Below are 18,665 nucleotides of genomic sequence, written 5' to 3' on the forward strand. Positions count from 1 at the left end.
TATGTAGTTGAGATTAACGCTCCTTCTGTTTCCTCAGAACACTATACATTGACCCTGACACTAGGAAATTTACAGTAAACACCCGAGGGTTTCCCCACCAGGACCCCAGAAAGGTTTAGGTGCGACCCACTGGCAAGAGGCCACGCTTGATATAGAATTCTAAGCCTTTGAATTCTATATCAAGATTATACCCAATTAATTAGGGGAAAGTCTCTCTAAGAGAAGGAACTCTGTAAGGACCGTAAGACTTGGTACCGTTTGATCGAGGCCCCTCCACGTTATAATATGGCATAAAGGAGTAAGATAGAGAAGATTATTAAAGATATTTTTCGAAATTTTTATTTACGCGACGGGCTGCTCAATCAATTCTTGTACTAACATGCAAATAATTATTAAAGCCAGAAATATCATCAGAATAATTTCTTATATCACTGGTTTATTCATTTGGTATTATTTTTTTTTCTTTTGCAATTGGATGCAAACAAGTATCGTTTACGAACTTGTTACCAGCCTTCTCCTCAGGGTAGAAAAATGATTGAGCACAATAGTGTCTTTGATTATTCAACCAATAAACCCTGGTATCAAACAACCACGTGTTTTAACCACTATAAAACCGTAAATAAAGACAAAAATTTGCTAGAGAACACCGATCTCGAACTGAGGAAGACAGCATTGACGGACGAAGCAAGAGTTGTCCAATGAAGACCATAAGATTAAAATGTTAGAACATATCGTTTATTAACTCATATTCCATTCTATGACTCTTTATTTTAAATTTTTTTTTTAAATATTTAGCATTCCAAAGATATATAATACCTTTACATGTCTACTCTCATTTCCGGAAATGTGTTATAACTTGAATAATGTGGTTCATATTTTCTGCTTAAGTTAATTAACTATCATTTCATAGTTTATGTTCATCCATTTTTCATTACTAGTAAAAATTTGAGATGGTTAATAATTTCAAGTAAACAATATTAATAGTACTTTAGAACAAGATTAAAAATAAAATCTCATTTATTTATTTAATTAAAATTGTTACAGCCGTTTTTGACAAAATCCTGAAAAATTGTAAAATCGATTGCATTCTGGTGCCTCGAATTTAACAAAAAAATTGCTCCTTTTCCATCACATGCGTAAAAAACTGGAATTCGATTTTTTTCACTATCCCAATACTTCCCTTACTATATATTTTAGTATATAGGTGAATGAAAGTAAAAATAGGCTGAACTTGGAGTACCTTAAACGAAGAAACTTTAATCCTTGATTTGTTGACAAATAGCGTATATAAATAATATTACTAAGCAATATTATTTGTCATATGACTCTATCACTATATAGAAAATATAACAGGAAAAGGCTTCAAAACTTGATAAATCTAATAAAGTTGCTATTTTATTTATTTATTTTTTTTTTTACAAAGAATGAATTTGTTTGTTAAATTGAACAATAATGGAGCGCTAGGCTGGAGAAATAATTATTTTTTTACTTGAAGTTTAGATATCTTACTAATGTTTAACAAAGAGGTATAATCGAAATTTGATAAAACATATTTAACATTTTTCATTTCTTTGTCATCTGCGATTAACTAATCATTAAAATAAAATTATTTAGGCGACTAAATGAATGCTGATTTGGAGAATAACTACCCAGACATGAATGAAAAAAAAAAATGGTAAAACTCGTAACATAAAATCGTAGATTCATGTTAGTCAAAATACCTTTTTATCGCGAATACAAATGACAAAGAAATTACTATGGGCATGTATAAATAAGTAATTGCCAGTAATTGGAGGCCAGTTTCCTCTATGTATTTTATTGATACATCATTTATGAAATTTATTTTATTTTTTTCAGAAATATATAGAAAAGGAAGCACAAGTAGGGAGAAAGGACGGCCTATTACTGATAAGAGAGATGGCTACCGAAGTAAAGAACATGATGGACATCAAGATGAACTCAATAATGGTAAGTCATTTCATGCACTTATGTAATGTCATGTTTAATTAAATTTTAATAACTAAATATTTATTACCGATACAATAACTTTTTTTTATAATACATTTATATTTTCGTATTACTACCAGCGAAAGCAATCTTTCTTATAATCAGATCAATATGGTCCACTCTCAAAAAAAGTAGTTCTTATTAATGATTGACTGATTCAATAATAATTATGTAATAATAAAAAAGAAAAAAACAAGTGCATTAAGTTCGTTGTTCACTAAAACAGAAACGTACATCGCTCATTAAAAATCTGTGTGGAACTCTCTTTAATCCGATTACATTCAGGATTTTGTCAGATGAAGTCATCAAACTCAAGCTAATCAACTTTTTGATCCAATTTTGCAAAAATTGCAAAAATGACGTCGCTCGAAGAACGAAGCCACCTCTTAACGGGCAAGATTAATAAGAAACAAATTTAATGTATCTTAACCCACACCCCTCCACTGAAATCACAGCCCTCGAAGAATGGTTTTGTAATTGGAGGATTAAAATAAATTCCAACAAATCACTTTTACCCATTGATAGAACTCCAAAAACATTTCTAAAGGAGAAGATCTCGAGGCCATCTACTTTTCAGACACCTAGGAGGATTATTAGGTAGTGAAGGAGAAGCCAGGTTAGAAACGAGCTGGTTTGGGTGGCTGGGAAGTTTATTATGGAAGGATTGGTATCTGGTTCTGGCCAAATCGGCAACATAGGGGACATTGAGGTTCTGATGGATGATTTGATTTGTGACAAAGTAAGGAGCATTAAGGATTTTACGAAGAATTATTTTTAACTTTAAATTTACAAATAGATATGCGTCTTTTCATTCCAAACTCCTTAACCATCCAAACCCATTAATTCTTAATCTTTCACCCTTAACAATCCCTGATAATCCTCCGAGGCGTCTGAAAATAAGATGGCCAAGGGACCTTCTAATTTAAATTAATGTTTGAAGTACCACCGATGGGTGGTTCCTTCCCAATATTTTCAAGTGTATATGAAACATACAACATATTTACTTATTGTATTATTTTGTACAGTTGTAAATTACATTAAATAAATAAATAAAAAAGAAAAATAAGTAAATCAATAACAAAAAATAAATGAGCTTGCTTAAATAGTGATTATTTTATTAGATAAATTTAATATAGGTGCTTTAAAACAAAAATAAAAAATAAAAAGTTTAATATATCTTTAAACATACAAATGTTTAAATAACACCAATGTCTGTTTGTCGTCCCAAGCCATCTCACCATGCTGTAACTTTCTCATGGCTTCGATGAATATACTTCTACATCAATTATAATATAATGTATCCATTCATATTGTCTCAACATTCATTATTGATTCACTTAACAAAACCAATGTTTCACACAATCTGGGGCAATTCTCAAGGATATCTATTAATTTACCCCTTTAATTAGAATCTAATTATTAAAAACATTATGAATTATAAATTATCCTACATTAATTTTAACATCATGCCTCAACACAAGTCATTAAAAATGTTGATATTCAGCCTTTGTCAAATACAAATAAATCAATTTAACCTATAATATATAATTAAGTAGAAGAAAACATGTACATTATTAATTAACTTACATAATATGTTAAATTAATTATATGTTTGTATGGTATTTTACTTCTTTTTTTTTTATTGCACTATTAAAATATTATCAACAATTCATTGTCGTACCTACCTCACAGACCATTTATATTATTTCAAATTTTATTTTAGTATTAAAAAACCAAATAAATTTAATTATAAATTATTTATCTCATATATAACCTTTCTGATAACAAATTAATTTTACTTAAAATATAAGCACAATGTTGGTTCAAGTTTCTAGTGTCTGATTTGAAATTAACTGTATAGTTCATTAATTTGGAGTATTTTGTTACATCTATTTTTTTTTTAAATTAGTATTATTCATTGATTGGAATTCTGAAATAACTTTCTTTGAAAGCCGTCTAAAGCTTTCGCTGTTACATCAGCTAAGATCTTGTAACTTTCGGATCAATAAGACATTTTGTATTCCGGAATTCTCCACACCCAAAAGCCTAAACCGCTATTTGCTCAGAACATAGGATGTTTGGGAAAAAATCTTGTGATACCTTCCGTTTCATTCTTCCATGCTCACAACTGTAACTGAGAATCCGCTAAGCGTTGAAAAGTATAATTACTTGTCTTCCGTATCGCAGTAATTAGTTATACTTGTGCACATACCGTTTCTTGACCGACATAGCAACTTAATGTATAACTTCCAACATACATGGGCTGCAAAAAAGAGAGATGACAATGGATTTATTACTGGAAAAATATAATATTAAAAGTAATTAAATTTAAAAAACAAGGAGAAGGATCCCAATAAAACAGCACTAGTGCAGCATGCAACTAAAAACCAGCATACATGCGATTTTGAAACAATAAAAAAAAAAACAATTTTTACATAAAGAAAATAATACATTAAAAAGAAAAATACTTGAGTCCATTTATATATCATATAACATTAATGATACAGTGAATGTTAAAACAACTGAACCAACACTGTGCAGAGATTTTAAGTGAAATAAATTTATGAAAAATATGGGATAAAATTAATGTTGATAATTATAATTAACTTACATATGAATTGTAATAACGAAAGAAATAGGAAATTAAACCAAAATATAGTTAAATTAAATGCCTGACCTGAGTGTGGGAAAGGTTACAAATATTGTGATAAATTATAATAGTGAAAATTAAATGTGATTAAAAGTTTTAATTTTTAATTTAATATGTTGAATGGACAAATAGGTAATTAGACATAAGATAAGGATTGCTTATTAATAAAGTTATATGATTCCCTAATGTTTTTATGTCTAATAGGGTAATTGTGGACTGAAATTAATAACCTGGGCAGAATAGCCTGCATAAAGTTTTTTTTTTTAAATTGATGTAGTTCTAAAATTGAATTAAGGTATGATAATTAATTAATAATATTGCTAACTGTTTAAAATTGCTAAAAAAACACATATATAATTAAAGCTGTTTGTGATAGATTGTCTTTGAGGGGGGTCGAAACATATAAATTGTTTTGAGACTAAAATTGGTTAAAATTTATTTTTAGTTTAAATAAAATATGCAATTAAATCAGATAAGTAGATGACAACATAATCTGTTAATGTCCTCAGACTCACACTATTGTAGAGGTAAATCAAAAAAACAGAACGTTGATGAATCACTTTGAATGAATTTGACCATGGAAGTGTTCCTTATTTACAGTTTGTTAGAACACAATGCAAATTACAATTTTTTTCAAAACAAAACTTAATAGTAGTCTCTCCAAGTCAAATAGATTTATGTGTACAGTAGGATAGCTAAAAAAAAGACTTTTTTTACTTTCATTTACCGATATATGGAACATATAGTAAGGGGAATAATTGCATACTTGATAAATTTCAAATTCATGGATGTGAACAGCGTAACTTAATTACGAAAAGTTGTGCGAAACTAAATTACATATTTGGGGCATGTGTATTTCTTTAAGACACTGCAAATTTTTTTAAGAATCGATCTTCCGGTTGGTCGTATTCGGAATACAATTTTTCATTTTCTTTGGATTTTTTTTTAACGACTCTAGCGATTTTTAATATAAATTTGGTAAAGCAGTATACAATTGTAGGTTTTTTAATATCAGATAGGTCATACCTTCATTGAAACAGTCAGTAGGGCAAACGAATTTTTAAAAACTCTTTAAAAAAGGTCTAAAGTACCTTTGAACTTGAGATAATCAGCAAGTTCTCATTTTTACCAGTAATAAACAATGAATAAATATAAAATATTAATGAATTTGTTTGGTAACTAAAGGAGAAAAATAGAGAACGACGTCAAATTTTAAAAAGCCGACCGCCCGATCTCTACCGTTGCATGTGTACACGGCTTCGTGGTCATTTGTTAAGTCGTTGTATTCTTGGCAAATATATAGTTAGTATACGTTATTTCATATTCGAGAAACCCTAAATAAAAATTTTTCATAGCAAGAGAAATATAAGAGTTAAAAAAAAAAAATCAAGTCTAAAATTGTCTTTTTTTAATTAAGGTTTAAATGTCGAATGTTAGGTACTACACCAGATTTTTTCTACCATAATACCGGAAAAAAAGTGATTTAAACATAAAAAATGAGTGAAAAAATAAATCAAATCGACTCATATCTCAGGGTCGCGCATGGCCTCTGAAGTTCGAATTTTTACTCATATAAACTAAATTATTTGGCTTACCACAATGTAACTTTAGTAAAAATAAAAATTCAGATTTTTTCCACTGTCTGTATCACTGTGGTTCTGCAGAAAATAAGACATAATTGGAATTACATGTCACAAATTACGCAGTTTAAAAAAGCGTTTAAAAAGCCACAAAAGCGTCAAACTTAAAATTTTACTGTAAATGAAACGTCTAAAAAATAAAGGATTATTGGTTTTTAAAACAACTGAAAAATAAGTAGGAGTGGTATAATTGATTGTAATTATGAATATATTAAAAATTACTGTTACGAAATAGAAGTTATTTTTTTGTAAATTAATTTATCCTAGAAGAAAAATACATTTCTGAATTTCATTTCACCTTTGTTCAATTTTCTAATCTACTTTTCACTCCAACAGTTTGAGCAATTTTACTATCTCTATTACCTATAGCCAACATTATAACTTTTTATTTATCTTTCAATGTCACTACGAACATTTTTATTATCCTCACTCAGTTTAAATTTGCTAACTGTAAATTACTTCTACAGACGGTTTAACACAACTTAACAGGAAAAACGTAGACTAACCGAGTAAGACCTAACCGAATTTAATTAAAGAGCAAAATTTCTTCAAAAAGAACACAAACAAAGTGTCCGATAAAACGCGTTAGTAATTCATGCAGCAATTTTTATACATTTTATAAGGAATTATGTTTTAAAAATTAATTTTTTACGCATTTAGATATAATTGAAAGATTTTCTAAACAAACATATAAATACAAAGAGCTATTAAGGAAAATATATACATAATTTCTTCTTTTTTAACTTCACATTACAGTAAGATATTTTTTGCTTCTTGCTCTGTTAAGTTTTATTAATTTATTACACTGTTAATCCCTGTATGGCCAAAAGTAAAAGATTCGGTCTATTAAAAGCAAAAAACAATACATTAGGGATAAATGACGAAATTATTGGATTACCTCAGGTTCAATCTTTGGTCCAGTTCGTTTAAATATGATTATTTTTTTTCAAAATAACAATGCATAAGTTTTAGGTTTTGAGTGTTATATAGCATAAAAGAACCCAGTGTGGGTGGGACGTTTAATCCCAGCGAAACGAATTAGAGGGCTTCTACCAAATATAATGAATACATTTAAATATTAATTATAAATAGCACAATATATACAAACAAAATATTTAACAAGCCAACTTAAGTTGTAATATTGAATATTATATTTCTATCAAAAATATTTTTCGTGAACAAGTTTAGTAAAAAAAACCCGATGACCATCAGACTCAACCTTGACAGACACACTTACGGTCATTCTTTGTCATTTTGAAGGGCAGAAGATAAATATAGCTCTTTCAAAATTCATATTAAAGCTGGCTCTAAAAATAAACAATGAAAAATGCGCAGTAAGAACAAATTATAATTTTTTTACAAAATAATAATACGTTTTAACTTCATTATTGTAGAGTAGTTTATTTTATTTTTTGGGTTATATGTTCATAAAAATAAGACATATATGTTTATTATAAATATATATATATATAAATATATATTCATATTTTCATTATATAAATTCATTCATATCCGTCTGTCGAAACCTGTGTGCAATATTAATATGCAATATTTTTTTTTTAATTTATGTTATTTATGTATATTAGCATAAATAACATAAATTTAAAAAAAATAGGTTATATACTCTTATTATTTTTTTTTTTATTTAGTACCAGATTGGCCTGGTGGCCCTTACATGGTTGAATTAACCAATGAATTTATTTTTTAACAATTGATCATGGGGGGGATAATAGTCTCATACAAAAGACGCCCCAAACTATATACAACGTTATAATTTTAAAAAAATAAGATAAGGTAAATAGATACAAATTATGATTCTTAATATAAGGGAAAATTAAAATTAATAACAAAAATAACGACATTCGTAGACTTAGCAATAGCCCTCTAATGGTTATAAAAAAAGCCACAAGTCTAAAAATAATGCTTTTCAACAAGTCAATAATTTAACACAATTTAGTATTTATGTTAAAAGAAACAAAAAAATGTTATCATACTTGTAATAAACTGTGGTAGGGCATTGATCCCGCACATGTTAACTTACTGGGCTCTTTCCAGTGTAGCCCGATGTACATAGTTGCAAAGAGCTCTCCCATTAGAGCCTTTTAATAAACTGAATAATTGTTCTAGAGAGTAAGTCCACTGCCCAAAATATTTTATTCAAATTTCACTGTACTGGTGACAGGTTTCCAAGTGAATGGTATCTTTCTTTTATTCGGATATACATATCGGGCAGTAATCAATACTATCATGCATGCAAGGTTTTACACTTAAATTTCGCTCTACATCTGAAAATCGATTGCATCGATACCAGATCAAAATTATGATTTAAATATGGTATTTCTACATTTAATTCTAATTTAAACATTTAATAGATATGAAATGTGCTTGTGTTCTGAAAATGCCCCAAGCAAATAGAGCTGGCTACAACTAACTGTTAAAAACATTTCTGAATTGTTAACTATGTATAAAAGTTTAGCTCATTAATAGATCAACAATTCCAGGATTCACTCCCTATTCCTTAAATCTCTTGGGCCAAAAGTCATATCAGGTCACGTTTCGAAGTGGATATGTATCTCCATACTAGGAATGATTTTATAGGATATTATTTTCCTAAAATTTCAATTTATTTATTTTTCTCTTCTATTTCTTATTTCGTTATCAATTTATATCAATGAACTCTATGATCCATAGTACTTTTGTCCAAATATAAAACTTTTTCCACAATAAAAAAAAATTAAATTAAACAAACACCTACACACAACCATTGACACAATTATACTAGTCTAACCGAATTAAGAGCTGAGAGAAAACTTCAATATTCACTAAACATGGAAAATGATTCAGTTTTTAACTTGGATTCTTTTTTATGAAAGTAAAGTAAACGGGAATATTTAAAAAAAATTGAGATTTCACCACACATTTTGATTTCGAGGAACCCTGAGATAAAGTAATCTACATACGGTAATCAGAATTTAATCATTCAAAAATGGCCTAATACATATCGTCACGATTTAGTGCCCAACCTAATCTTTTTAAAATAATATTTTCGCTCCCCACAAAATAATATATTACCATAAAACAGATAAATTAAGAATGAGTTTTCTTTTTTCCTCAGAAGGGAAGAAATAAAGCACCTTTTTTTGGGGGGGGGGGTTTAAAAACAAGTATTCAATTCCCCTCTCCTGATTTGAAATATTTTCTTGACCAATGTGAAATTTCCATAAGATCCATAACAGTATCCGATTCATCTCAAAGTATTCCTTACAATTAATATTAATTTAATCTGTTTTATGTAATTAATAACTTTTGTAAATACAATGTTTTGGTCTTTAACGCAGTCGCCATGTTAACCATTTATTTAATTAATTATATGATTTAATTATTAGCAGTTGAATATCAATTCAGTTTGTGAAATATGATCTCAGAAGAGCTTAAAGAAATATTTATATAGGATTTTGACATTCATCTCAGGAGCTACAAGCCTCACAGACTCCAATTAGTGCTCAAAATGCTTGTTATATTCCTTTTAAAGTAGTTCATAATGATCTTTCTCGTAGGAGTAGCACTTTGCATGATATTTTCCAAAGTAAAATAACAAGACGGTTTTTGTTTTTTTGAAGAAAAAAAAATTATTTTTGGGAAAAATAATCTCGAGCACTATTGCAATGTGCAGAGCATCAAATATACTCAAATTTACTCTACTTTAAAAACGTTATCAATAATATTTATCGTACGGTAATTGAACGCAAATGATGGAATTAAAACCCACAACGAATTATTACATCAATAGTTTATTATTTCAATTTTTTTTTAATTATAACAGTAAATAATAGATAATAAACTATCTGGAGTGTTTTTGAACTCTACGTGTCTTAAAACCTGACAACTTACCCATATATCAAATCTATCGCTTTGTAAAAAATATAATTTGACTAAGTCTCGCAAAATGCATGTGGGTTTGTCAATAGCCTATCTCAAAAACTAACAGTCATAAAAAACTGAAATCACATATTTAATGTAAGTAGATGTGAGAGCATTTTTTTCTATTAAGTCATCCGAAAAAAATGTCCACTTTATAGTAACGATATTCACATTTTTTTACGATTTCCATGTCAATGTACAATCATATCATTTTTATTATCAGTTAGTTTTTATCCTCATCGAAATAGTCTGACAGAGCTTAGATGACGATTTTTTTAAAAATCTTTCTTAAAGTATCATTAATTTCGTTTATTTAAAAAAAAAAATAAACAGTTCTCGTTGTTAGTACATACAGAATATCAAAGAAATTTATGAATAACTAAAGGAGAAAAAGGAAGAAAATAGAAATCTGATTCCAACGAGAAAAACTGAGACCATCCGATCTTTCCCTGATTGCAGTAAAGCTCGTCATCTTTAGTTAAACTGTTGTATTCTTAGAAAGAACAAAATTTATATTTGTTATTCTCATAATAAAAAAAAGCCTTAGTCGGTTACAAAGTTTCATAATTAAAAAAAAACCCAAATTAAGGGGAAAAAACATTTTAGATATTTTCTTGAATAAAATATATTTTCAGTGGTCAGCCTAAGTCACAAATTTAGATTTTTAATGTCGATCCAAACCTAACAACGTATAAAAAAGTAGTACCACTCGACCTTAGGCATTTCTATAGTGGTTCTGTTTTTAGACTATTTTTCTAATACACCAATTTTCGGTGTATATACAGTGACTGAAGAAAGTATTTGCACACCACATTTTTTTTTTTTTTTTTTTTTATTAAATTATGAATTTATGCAAAAAAAACCTATTACTTCAAAAATAAAAAGTATATTTCTACCTTAATAATTACAAATAAAGTTCAAATGAAAAACAAAACATCAAACTTACAACAAATACAGAAAAAAGTATTTGCACACCTTACATTTTATTATTATTTTTAAAATTTAATATTTTGTATGAATTCCGATGGCATCTATTACCACTTGTAAACGTCTCGGCATCTAGTGGACGAGGTTTTTAATTAAATACGTGTTAATTTGTTCCCATTCTTGCTGTAAAAGATCCTTGTGGTGGTGTCTTTCGGTTATTTGGTGTTTTAGAACATTTTTATATAAAATTTGCTACAAACTTTCAATTATGTTTAAGACAGGAGACTGTGGAGGGATATGAAGTTGTTGGCGAATGTTAAGTATTAATCACTCTTTAGTTTTGTTTGCTGTATGTTTCAGATCATTATCATGCATAAAAATATACCGATCCTGAATTCCTAATTAGATTGCACTGGCTAGCAGGTTATAGCAAAAAATTTTGACATAACCTTCTGCATTTAAAATCCCTTCAATAGCTCACCCATTACACTCCTACCTCCATGCTTTACAGTAACTGAGACGTTTTGCTTCCTGAATTCTTCCCTTTTCCTTCCCCATATCGTCTTTACGACGTCATATCCAAACAAATTAAATATGCTATAATTAAATATATAAGTATATAATATATACTTAAATATATATAATATACTATATATCAGAGAATAATACATTTTCCCAAAAACTGATGGGCTTGTTGATATAATCCCTAGCAAATAAGAGCCTTTGTTTGCGATTGGTTTCACTGATATAAGGTTTCTTTCTCGGGACCCTGCTGTAAATTTCTTCAGAATTTAAAACATTTCTAATTGTTGTAGTGCTCACACAGCCCCCAGAAGTCGATTCGACCATATTAGCTAGGACACCTGCACAAACTCCTGGATTTTTTATCTCCTCAATTTTGACTTTTCTTTTCATACTCTCATTTACTTTCTTTGGACGTCCTTTGCGCCGGTTATTTGCAGTTGTTCCTCTTTTTTCAAATCTCTTAATTACGTATCTGGCGGTTGACAAATTAATACCTAACAAATCCGCTATTTCACGATACGATTTTCGAAATAATATAACTTTTTCGCGAGTAGCGGCAGTTCACTCGTTTTTGGCAGAAGGGTCGGTTAAATTAAAACGAACTTAATAGATTGAAATATTTTATAATACTGATAGAAAAGAACAGGATTATACTCAAGCATACAAACAAGAGCAAGTAAACAAACATAGTGTGCAAATACTTTTTTCATTTTAGTTATATTATGTTTAAATAAATTTTTATTATGATGAATATTTTTTATTGAGTTTATACTTTTTTAACACGTTTTAATTGTACTTATTATTACGGAACCTCAAACTATTTTATTATTATTTAACATCATTATATAAATAAAAGACAAGGTGTGCAAATACTCTCTTTTATCACTATATATTCTAGTACAGACCATGATCCAATCACCAAACTGAATTTAATCTGATAGGGAAAACATTCACTCGGCTTCTCATTTTTTTTTTCAATGTTTTTATGATTTAGGTTATATTCTACTCGTAGAAAAATCAAAAAAATTTTCATTACGACATAGCCATTAGTCTTTGAAGGTTTTCTGATTGCAATCGATTAGCGTTTATTTCCTATTTTAATGGGCCTCGCTTAGAACGTCAGATAATTGAACAGGCGATCCTTGATCAATACTAGTCAAACCATTAACAGATAATGAAAGGCCTTTTAATCCAGAAATCGTTATCCTTCAGTTGATTACATTTTTCATAAGCAGAACAGCATTTTGTCCTGCCTATTTCAATTACATGCAAAGATTTATAAGACCAACCAGTACGACGTTCGTTCAAAATTCGTATAACACTACGATGTTTTAGTTTTTTTTTGGAAAGTGTCTTATATGTCTCATACTGATGGTACCTCTGATTTTTATTTTGTAAAGTCGCTACTATGTCTCAAACTAAGCATTAAAAGTTTAAATCCTCGATGTTGAACACGCTTTTGATCGAGTCTGGGCATCCAGGTCTGCTCTATAAACTTCGTCAATTCCTACCACCAACATATTTCCTTATAATCCGCTCCTACCTCACTGATAAAACCTTTAAAGTAAATCATAACCTAGCCTACTCATCTCTCTTTTCTCAGTCCTCCGGTGTTCCTCAAGGTAGTATCTTAGGTCCCATTCTTTATACGGTTTATAAAGCTGACATCCCAACCCACCCTAACACAGTCCTAACAACATACGCTGATGACATATGTATACTGTCTGTAAACAACGACCCAACTAATGCATCACAAAGACTACAAACACACATAACATCTATGGAATAATGGTGTCAAAATTGGAGAATCGAAATAAAACCTGACAAATCCCATCAGATCACCTTTACTCTCCGTCGTAAACCTCTGCCCTCCTATCCTACAGTATCCTTTCTAAACACTCCACTAACGCCTGTTGAACAGATTCGATACTTAGGACTCCATCTTGACAAGAGACTTACTTTGAATCCACACTCAAGACTGAAACGACAAGAAACTGCTCGTAGATTCCGATTGCTACAACACTTACTTGACAAACGCTCTAAACTTCCCATTCACTACAAAATATTAGTATACACTACGATAATCAAACCAATTTGGACATATGGAATTGAGCTCTAGGGCTCTACCAAGCCATCAAATTCCTCCCGCATCCAATTCTTACAATCCAAAATCCTACGTAAAACCCTTGATGCTCCTTATTAGGTTACAAATAAACTCATCCACAAAGACCTTAACATCCCATTCGTTGCAGATTTGGCCCAAAACAGATATGCGTCTTTTCATTCCAAACTCTAAATCACATTAAATAAATTTAAAAAAAATAAAACATTTAAAAAAATTTCCGCGCAAAAACCAAGGCACTATTTTTTTAGTTTTGGCATGACTTAGTGCAAGTTTTGTTTTAATTTATCTTGTATATTTAGTTTTCTTTGTGATTTAATCAATTATTTAATTTGAGAAATATTCCTTATCGTTCTGGTGCAGTACCTAATTGCAAAAATACTACTATAAAGATTTCATTTATATAAAATTTATTTATTTATGTGCCAAAAGACGTCAAATGTAAAAACATTTAGTTAAAGTTGGCTAGAAGGGAACCAAAATTATTATCAAATCTAAAAATAGATTATTACTGATTTAATATTTTGATTCAGAGTGGTTTGTTTTATTATTAACACAAACTTCAAATAATCCACTTTTTCTCTCAACTATTTATTTTAAAGCGTTAGTTAAATTGTAAATAAAGTTAGCTTAATGCACTTTAACAGAGTCCTAACCTGTTGAAGGTAGGTTTTGTTGTTAATATTGTTAATGAGGTTAAGGAAAGAACATTTTTTGTGAAATAATTTTTGTATTGAAATTACAAAGTTTGTAAATGAATAATTTTTTTTTTTAAAGTGTTTGGAACTGTTATGATACTATTTTAATATTTATTTTTATTTTTAAAGATATGACATGGGCAATGAGCCTGCAAAAGAGACAATTTTAGGAATTATTACATCAATGATTAAGGTATATTCAAAAAACATTAGTATTGTGTGAAAAAGTGATGTAATAATAAAATGAAAACAAATTTTATAGGTTGTCTTCTTAAAAATGGCCTAAGGGCCGAAACGTTGGAGGTTTTTAAAAATAAATAGTTGGGAGAAGAAGTGAATTATTTCAAGTTTGTGTTAATAATATAATAGATTATATTTTTGTGAAGACCACTCCGATGTAAGTAAAATGCAAAACACAAATTTTAAGTTCGTTAGATATTATATTTATTCCAAAAGACTACTTAAAGTAACTAAAAACACAATCCAGTTGGAAAAAGATATTGAGAATCATGTTTAATACAAAATAATGGGTTCAGTGAAGAAAAAAAATTAAGTAACTAGACTTCAAACAATATGCTAACAATAAAATATTCAATATATGCAAATGTGAACTTTTTTCTTTCATCAACCCGTATTCCATGATTGTTATTGGAATAAAAAAATTATGAAAATTCTTTATAGAAAAATACGTTATAATTTAAAAGCAGTTAAAAAGTGTGAATCTTGGCAAAGTTCATCCGAAACATATTCTGGCATTATAAATAAAGATGAATTTATTAATTTATTAATATGTTATATATTAATATTTTGTTTTTAAGTGGGTAATATAAATTAAAACGCAAATAAAATTTAAGAATTATCTCTCACTTTGTTTTTTCTCCATTTTCTCCACCATTATCGGTTCTCAGGCCATTATCAAAGAAAGCGTAAAAATTGTTCATATTTTTCACTAACATTTCAGTTATCACAAAACACTATATTTCTACTATCATGCCTTCTAATTAATTTGCACAAGTATTTAAAATATTTTCATATCGCTGGCTAATATTCTCAATTCGTTTATCCTTAAGAACAAATATATTTATCTTAATATATGTTACATATTTAAAAACAAAATATATAATAATATATTAAGCACTAAAAGTTGTTAATTACTGAGTTCTAACCCATTGAAGGTAGGTTTTTGATTGTAAAGTTGCATAAAGTACAAATAAAAAAACAATTTAATAATTAATGTGAGGAAGTATGGATATAAATATTTTTAAGAAATAACGATTTTTTAGAAATTTACCAAAGTAAAATATTTTATATTATTTGAATAATGTATTTGTTTTTAAAAATTGGGCATAGCAACCTGCGATAGGAAATAAAATAAATATTTGGACAAAGCAATTGTAAGGAATGATTGTAGAAATATAGTGTTATGTGATGAGCGAATGTTAGTAAAAAGTATGAAAGGTTTTTAGGTTATTGTTGATAAAGACCGGAGGGCCGAAATGTTGGAGAAAAATAAACATAGTGAAAGATAAGGATCAAATGATATTTGTATTTTAATTTAAAGTACATGAAGTTTAAACGGGGATTTTTTTTTTCTTGAGTTAAAATATATGGTCAAGAACTTTTTTTTTCGGGATGTATATACATGTATGTAACAATATAAATATTAGTTAATATATTGTAATGTATATTTGCTAATCTGAGAAACGATGAAATATTTTACCATTTTATAATTATTAAGATGTAATAAATATATGATGGCGAAATGAATGTTAGTTCCTCATTAATTATGGATGTAATAAAAAAAAAAAAGAATCCTTTAAGACATCAACTATAAATCTTACAAAACAACTTATCCACCGCCTAGCCCCAACATCCATCAAGACAGATCCAAACTACGCAATAGTGAAAGCTAGAGAAAATTAAATATGCGTCTAGGAGCCAACCGAAGAAAGTGATGAAGACCTATTAGGTGCTTTGAGGTTGTGATGATGTCATGATCTATTCCGGAGGTACGTCAAGGAGGTACCCGCTCAAACAGGGATTCGAACCGAAAATACCATATTACATTATTAAAGCGGGGGTTGTAAATAATGGCTATTTTCATAAAAAAATGTTTTTAATACTTAGTTTAATCATAGGGAGCAGGGTGGCTCAGTGAGTAAGGTACTGGATTCAAATCCGGCTCTTGCGGATAATTATTTATTCCATTACTGTAGTCATGAGTAAATCCTGTGGGTTGGGGGCACACCCAGCCTCTGTAACATGGGTACCCTTTATTAGAAGCGTGGTAACTTTATATTTGGGGGGAATAACCTTGTGATTGAGAGTGATCTTAAACAAATCACCTCCTTGTTTAACCGTTATTTTAAAAATCGTACCTCCTTACAAGTACTGAACCCATTTTTCTGACTGAAATTGAAAATTTAATATTTTGAGGGTTTTCGAATTATATATTTTGTAATTTTTCCAATTCATAAAAATCGTAATTAACGCGCATAGTGGGATACATTTCGGATTTTCCGACGAAAAGTCCACAGTTTTCGTTATATTAAAAATTATACTATATTTCGGTGTCGTTGGACGATTTCAATAGCCCACAAATTTGGACCAAATTGACGAGAAAAAATCCAAGGTTTTGCACTAGCTCTTCCCATCATGAGATTGGATAATAGGGATTGTATCAATCTAGAACCATAAATAAACCTCATAAGTCCTTAGTTGATCCACTTTTTTGTGGATCAATGGAACCATTTGTATTCCAAAAATGAATTTGAGGTAAAAGTCGTGTGTGAAATCGTATAATATAAACGTGATATGTTTGTGAGCCTATACCTAGTCCTCTAAACCCAATCCAAGTCGAGAAATGTTAGTAAGAATCTATTACATTTTTTAAATACTTATTACCATGGAATATGGAAGCGAGGTAGCTCAGTGAGTATAGCGCAGTCCTCCCAACTCTCGGAACCCGAGTTCAAATCCAGCTGTGGCAGATGTTTATTAATTTGTTAATTATTGCTAATACTTTAGATCCGCTACCTTGGACTACATCTGGACAAACGACTAACCTGGAATCCTCACACACGACTGAAAAGACAGGAAACTGCACGTCGATTTCGACTATTACAGCACTTACTAGACAAACGGTCCAAACTTCCAATTCATTACAAAAGACTGATTTACATGACAATTATAAGGCCTACCTGGACATACGGCGTTTAGCTCTGGGGCTTCACTAAACCTTCGAATTCCTATCGTATCCAATCCTTACAATCCAAAATCCTTCGTAAAATCCTAAATGCTCCCTACTTTGTCACAAATAAAATCATCCACAAAGGCCTCAATGTTCCATTTGTAACCGATCTAGCCCGAATCAGATATCAATCCTTCCATTACAAACCCCTTCCCTCAATATCTAACCACTCAAACCCATTAGATTCTAATCTTGCTTCCTCTTTTATTCCGGACAATCCTCCGAGGCGTCTGAAAAGAAGATGGCCTCGAGACCTTATATTGTAAAAATGTTTTTAGAGTGCTACCATTGGATAGTTTCTCTACATGCTTGTACCATACCATTATGATTTCCTCAAATTTACTTAATGTATTTATGTACAGTTTTAAATATCAATTAATAAATTTTTAAAAAAATAAAATATTCTTCCATCTTATGAAAGAAATTCTGTGACTCTCTTAATTATGGTTGACTCACATTTCACTTTATTTTTTATTAAGATTAGTCTTGGTGCAGGAAAGTCTCTCCAACATCCACATAAAATGAGATATGACCTTTTTTTTAAGTTATTTTCACAACATTGAATATTTATTACACAAATGCGCGGATGATTATCTGAGACCTAATCATCTATCGGCATTTAATATTTCTTTACTTAAGGTACTACACTTATGCCGCTGTCATCACCGAAATAACGAAAGTAAATAAATACCAGTGACAACTGTGACTGGCATTGCTATTACAGTTTGAAGGTAAACAAGTGTAACTCTTAATCCTATCAGCCTTTCAAAACAAACTGTGTATATTCCAACCCAATTCATAAACACATTATATGAGCATTTAGTGTAATAACAAAAATATCAAATTTAAAATTTAAATTGTCGAATTTAAAAATCGTGCAGTAAAGACTGACTGTATATTTTTATTTTTTTTTTCGAATGAATAT

At 29.5% G+C, this 18,665-nt stretch overlaps 1 protein-coding gene across 2 annotated transcripts in view; it reads left to right on the forward strand.

The window, feature by feature from the left end:
• The window catches only part of stol (stolid), a 203,736-nt gene that overhangs the window by 83,078 nt on the left and 101,993 nt on the right, over positions 1-18,665 (forward strand). For both annotated transcript variants that reach the window (XM_067047704.1, XM_067047705.1), the window contains exon 3: positions 1,858-1,968. In XM_067047704.1, coding sequence (XP_066903805.1) covers positions 1,858-1,968 — 111 coding nt within the window. The remainder of the gene's footprint in view (positions 1-1,857; positions 1,969-18,665) is intronic.

Source organism: Halyomorpha halys, unplaced genomic scaffold (genome assembly GCF_000696795.3).
Source record: "Halyomorpha halys isolate HHAL.00 unplaced genomic scaffold, Hhal_1.1 Scaffold389.1, whole genome shotgun sequence".
Lineage (NCBI taxonomy): Eukaryota > Metazoa > Arthropoda > Insecta > Hemiptera > Pentatomidae > Halyomorpha > Halyomorpha halys.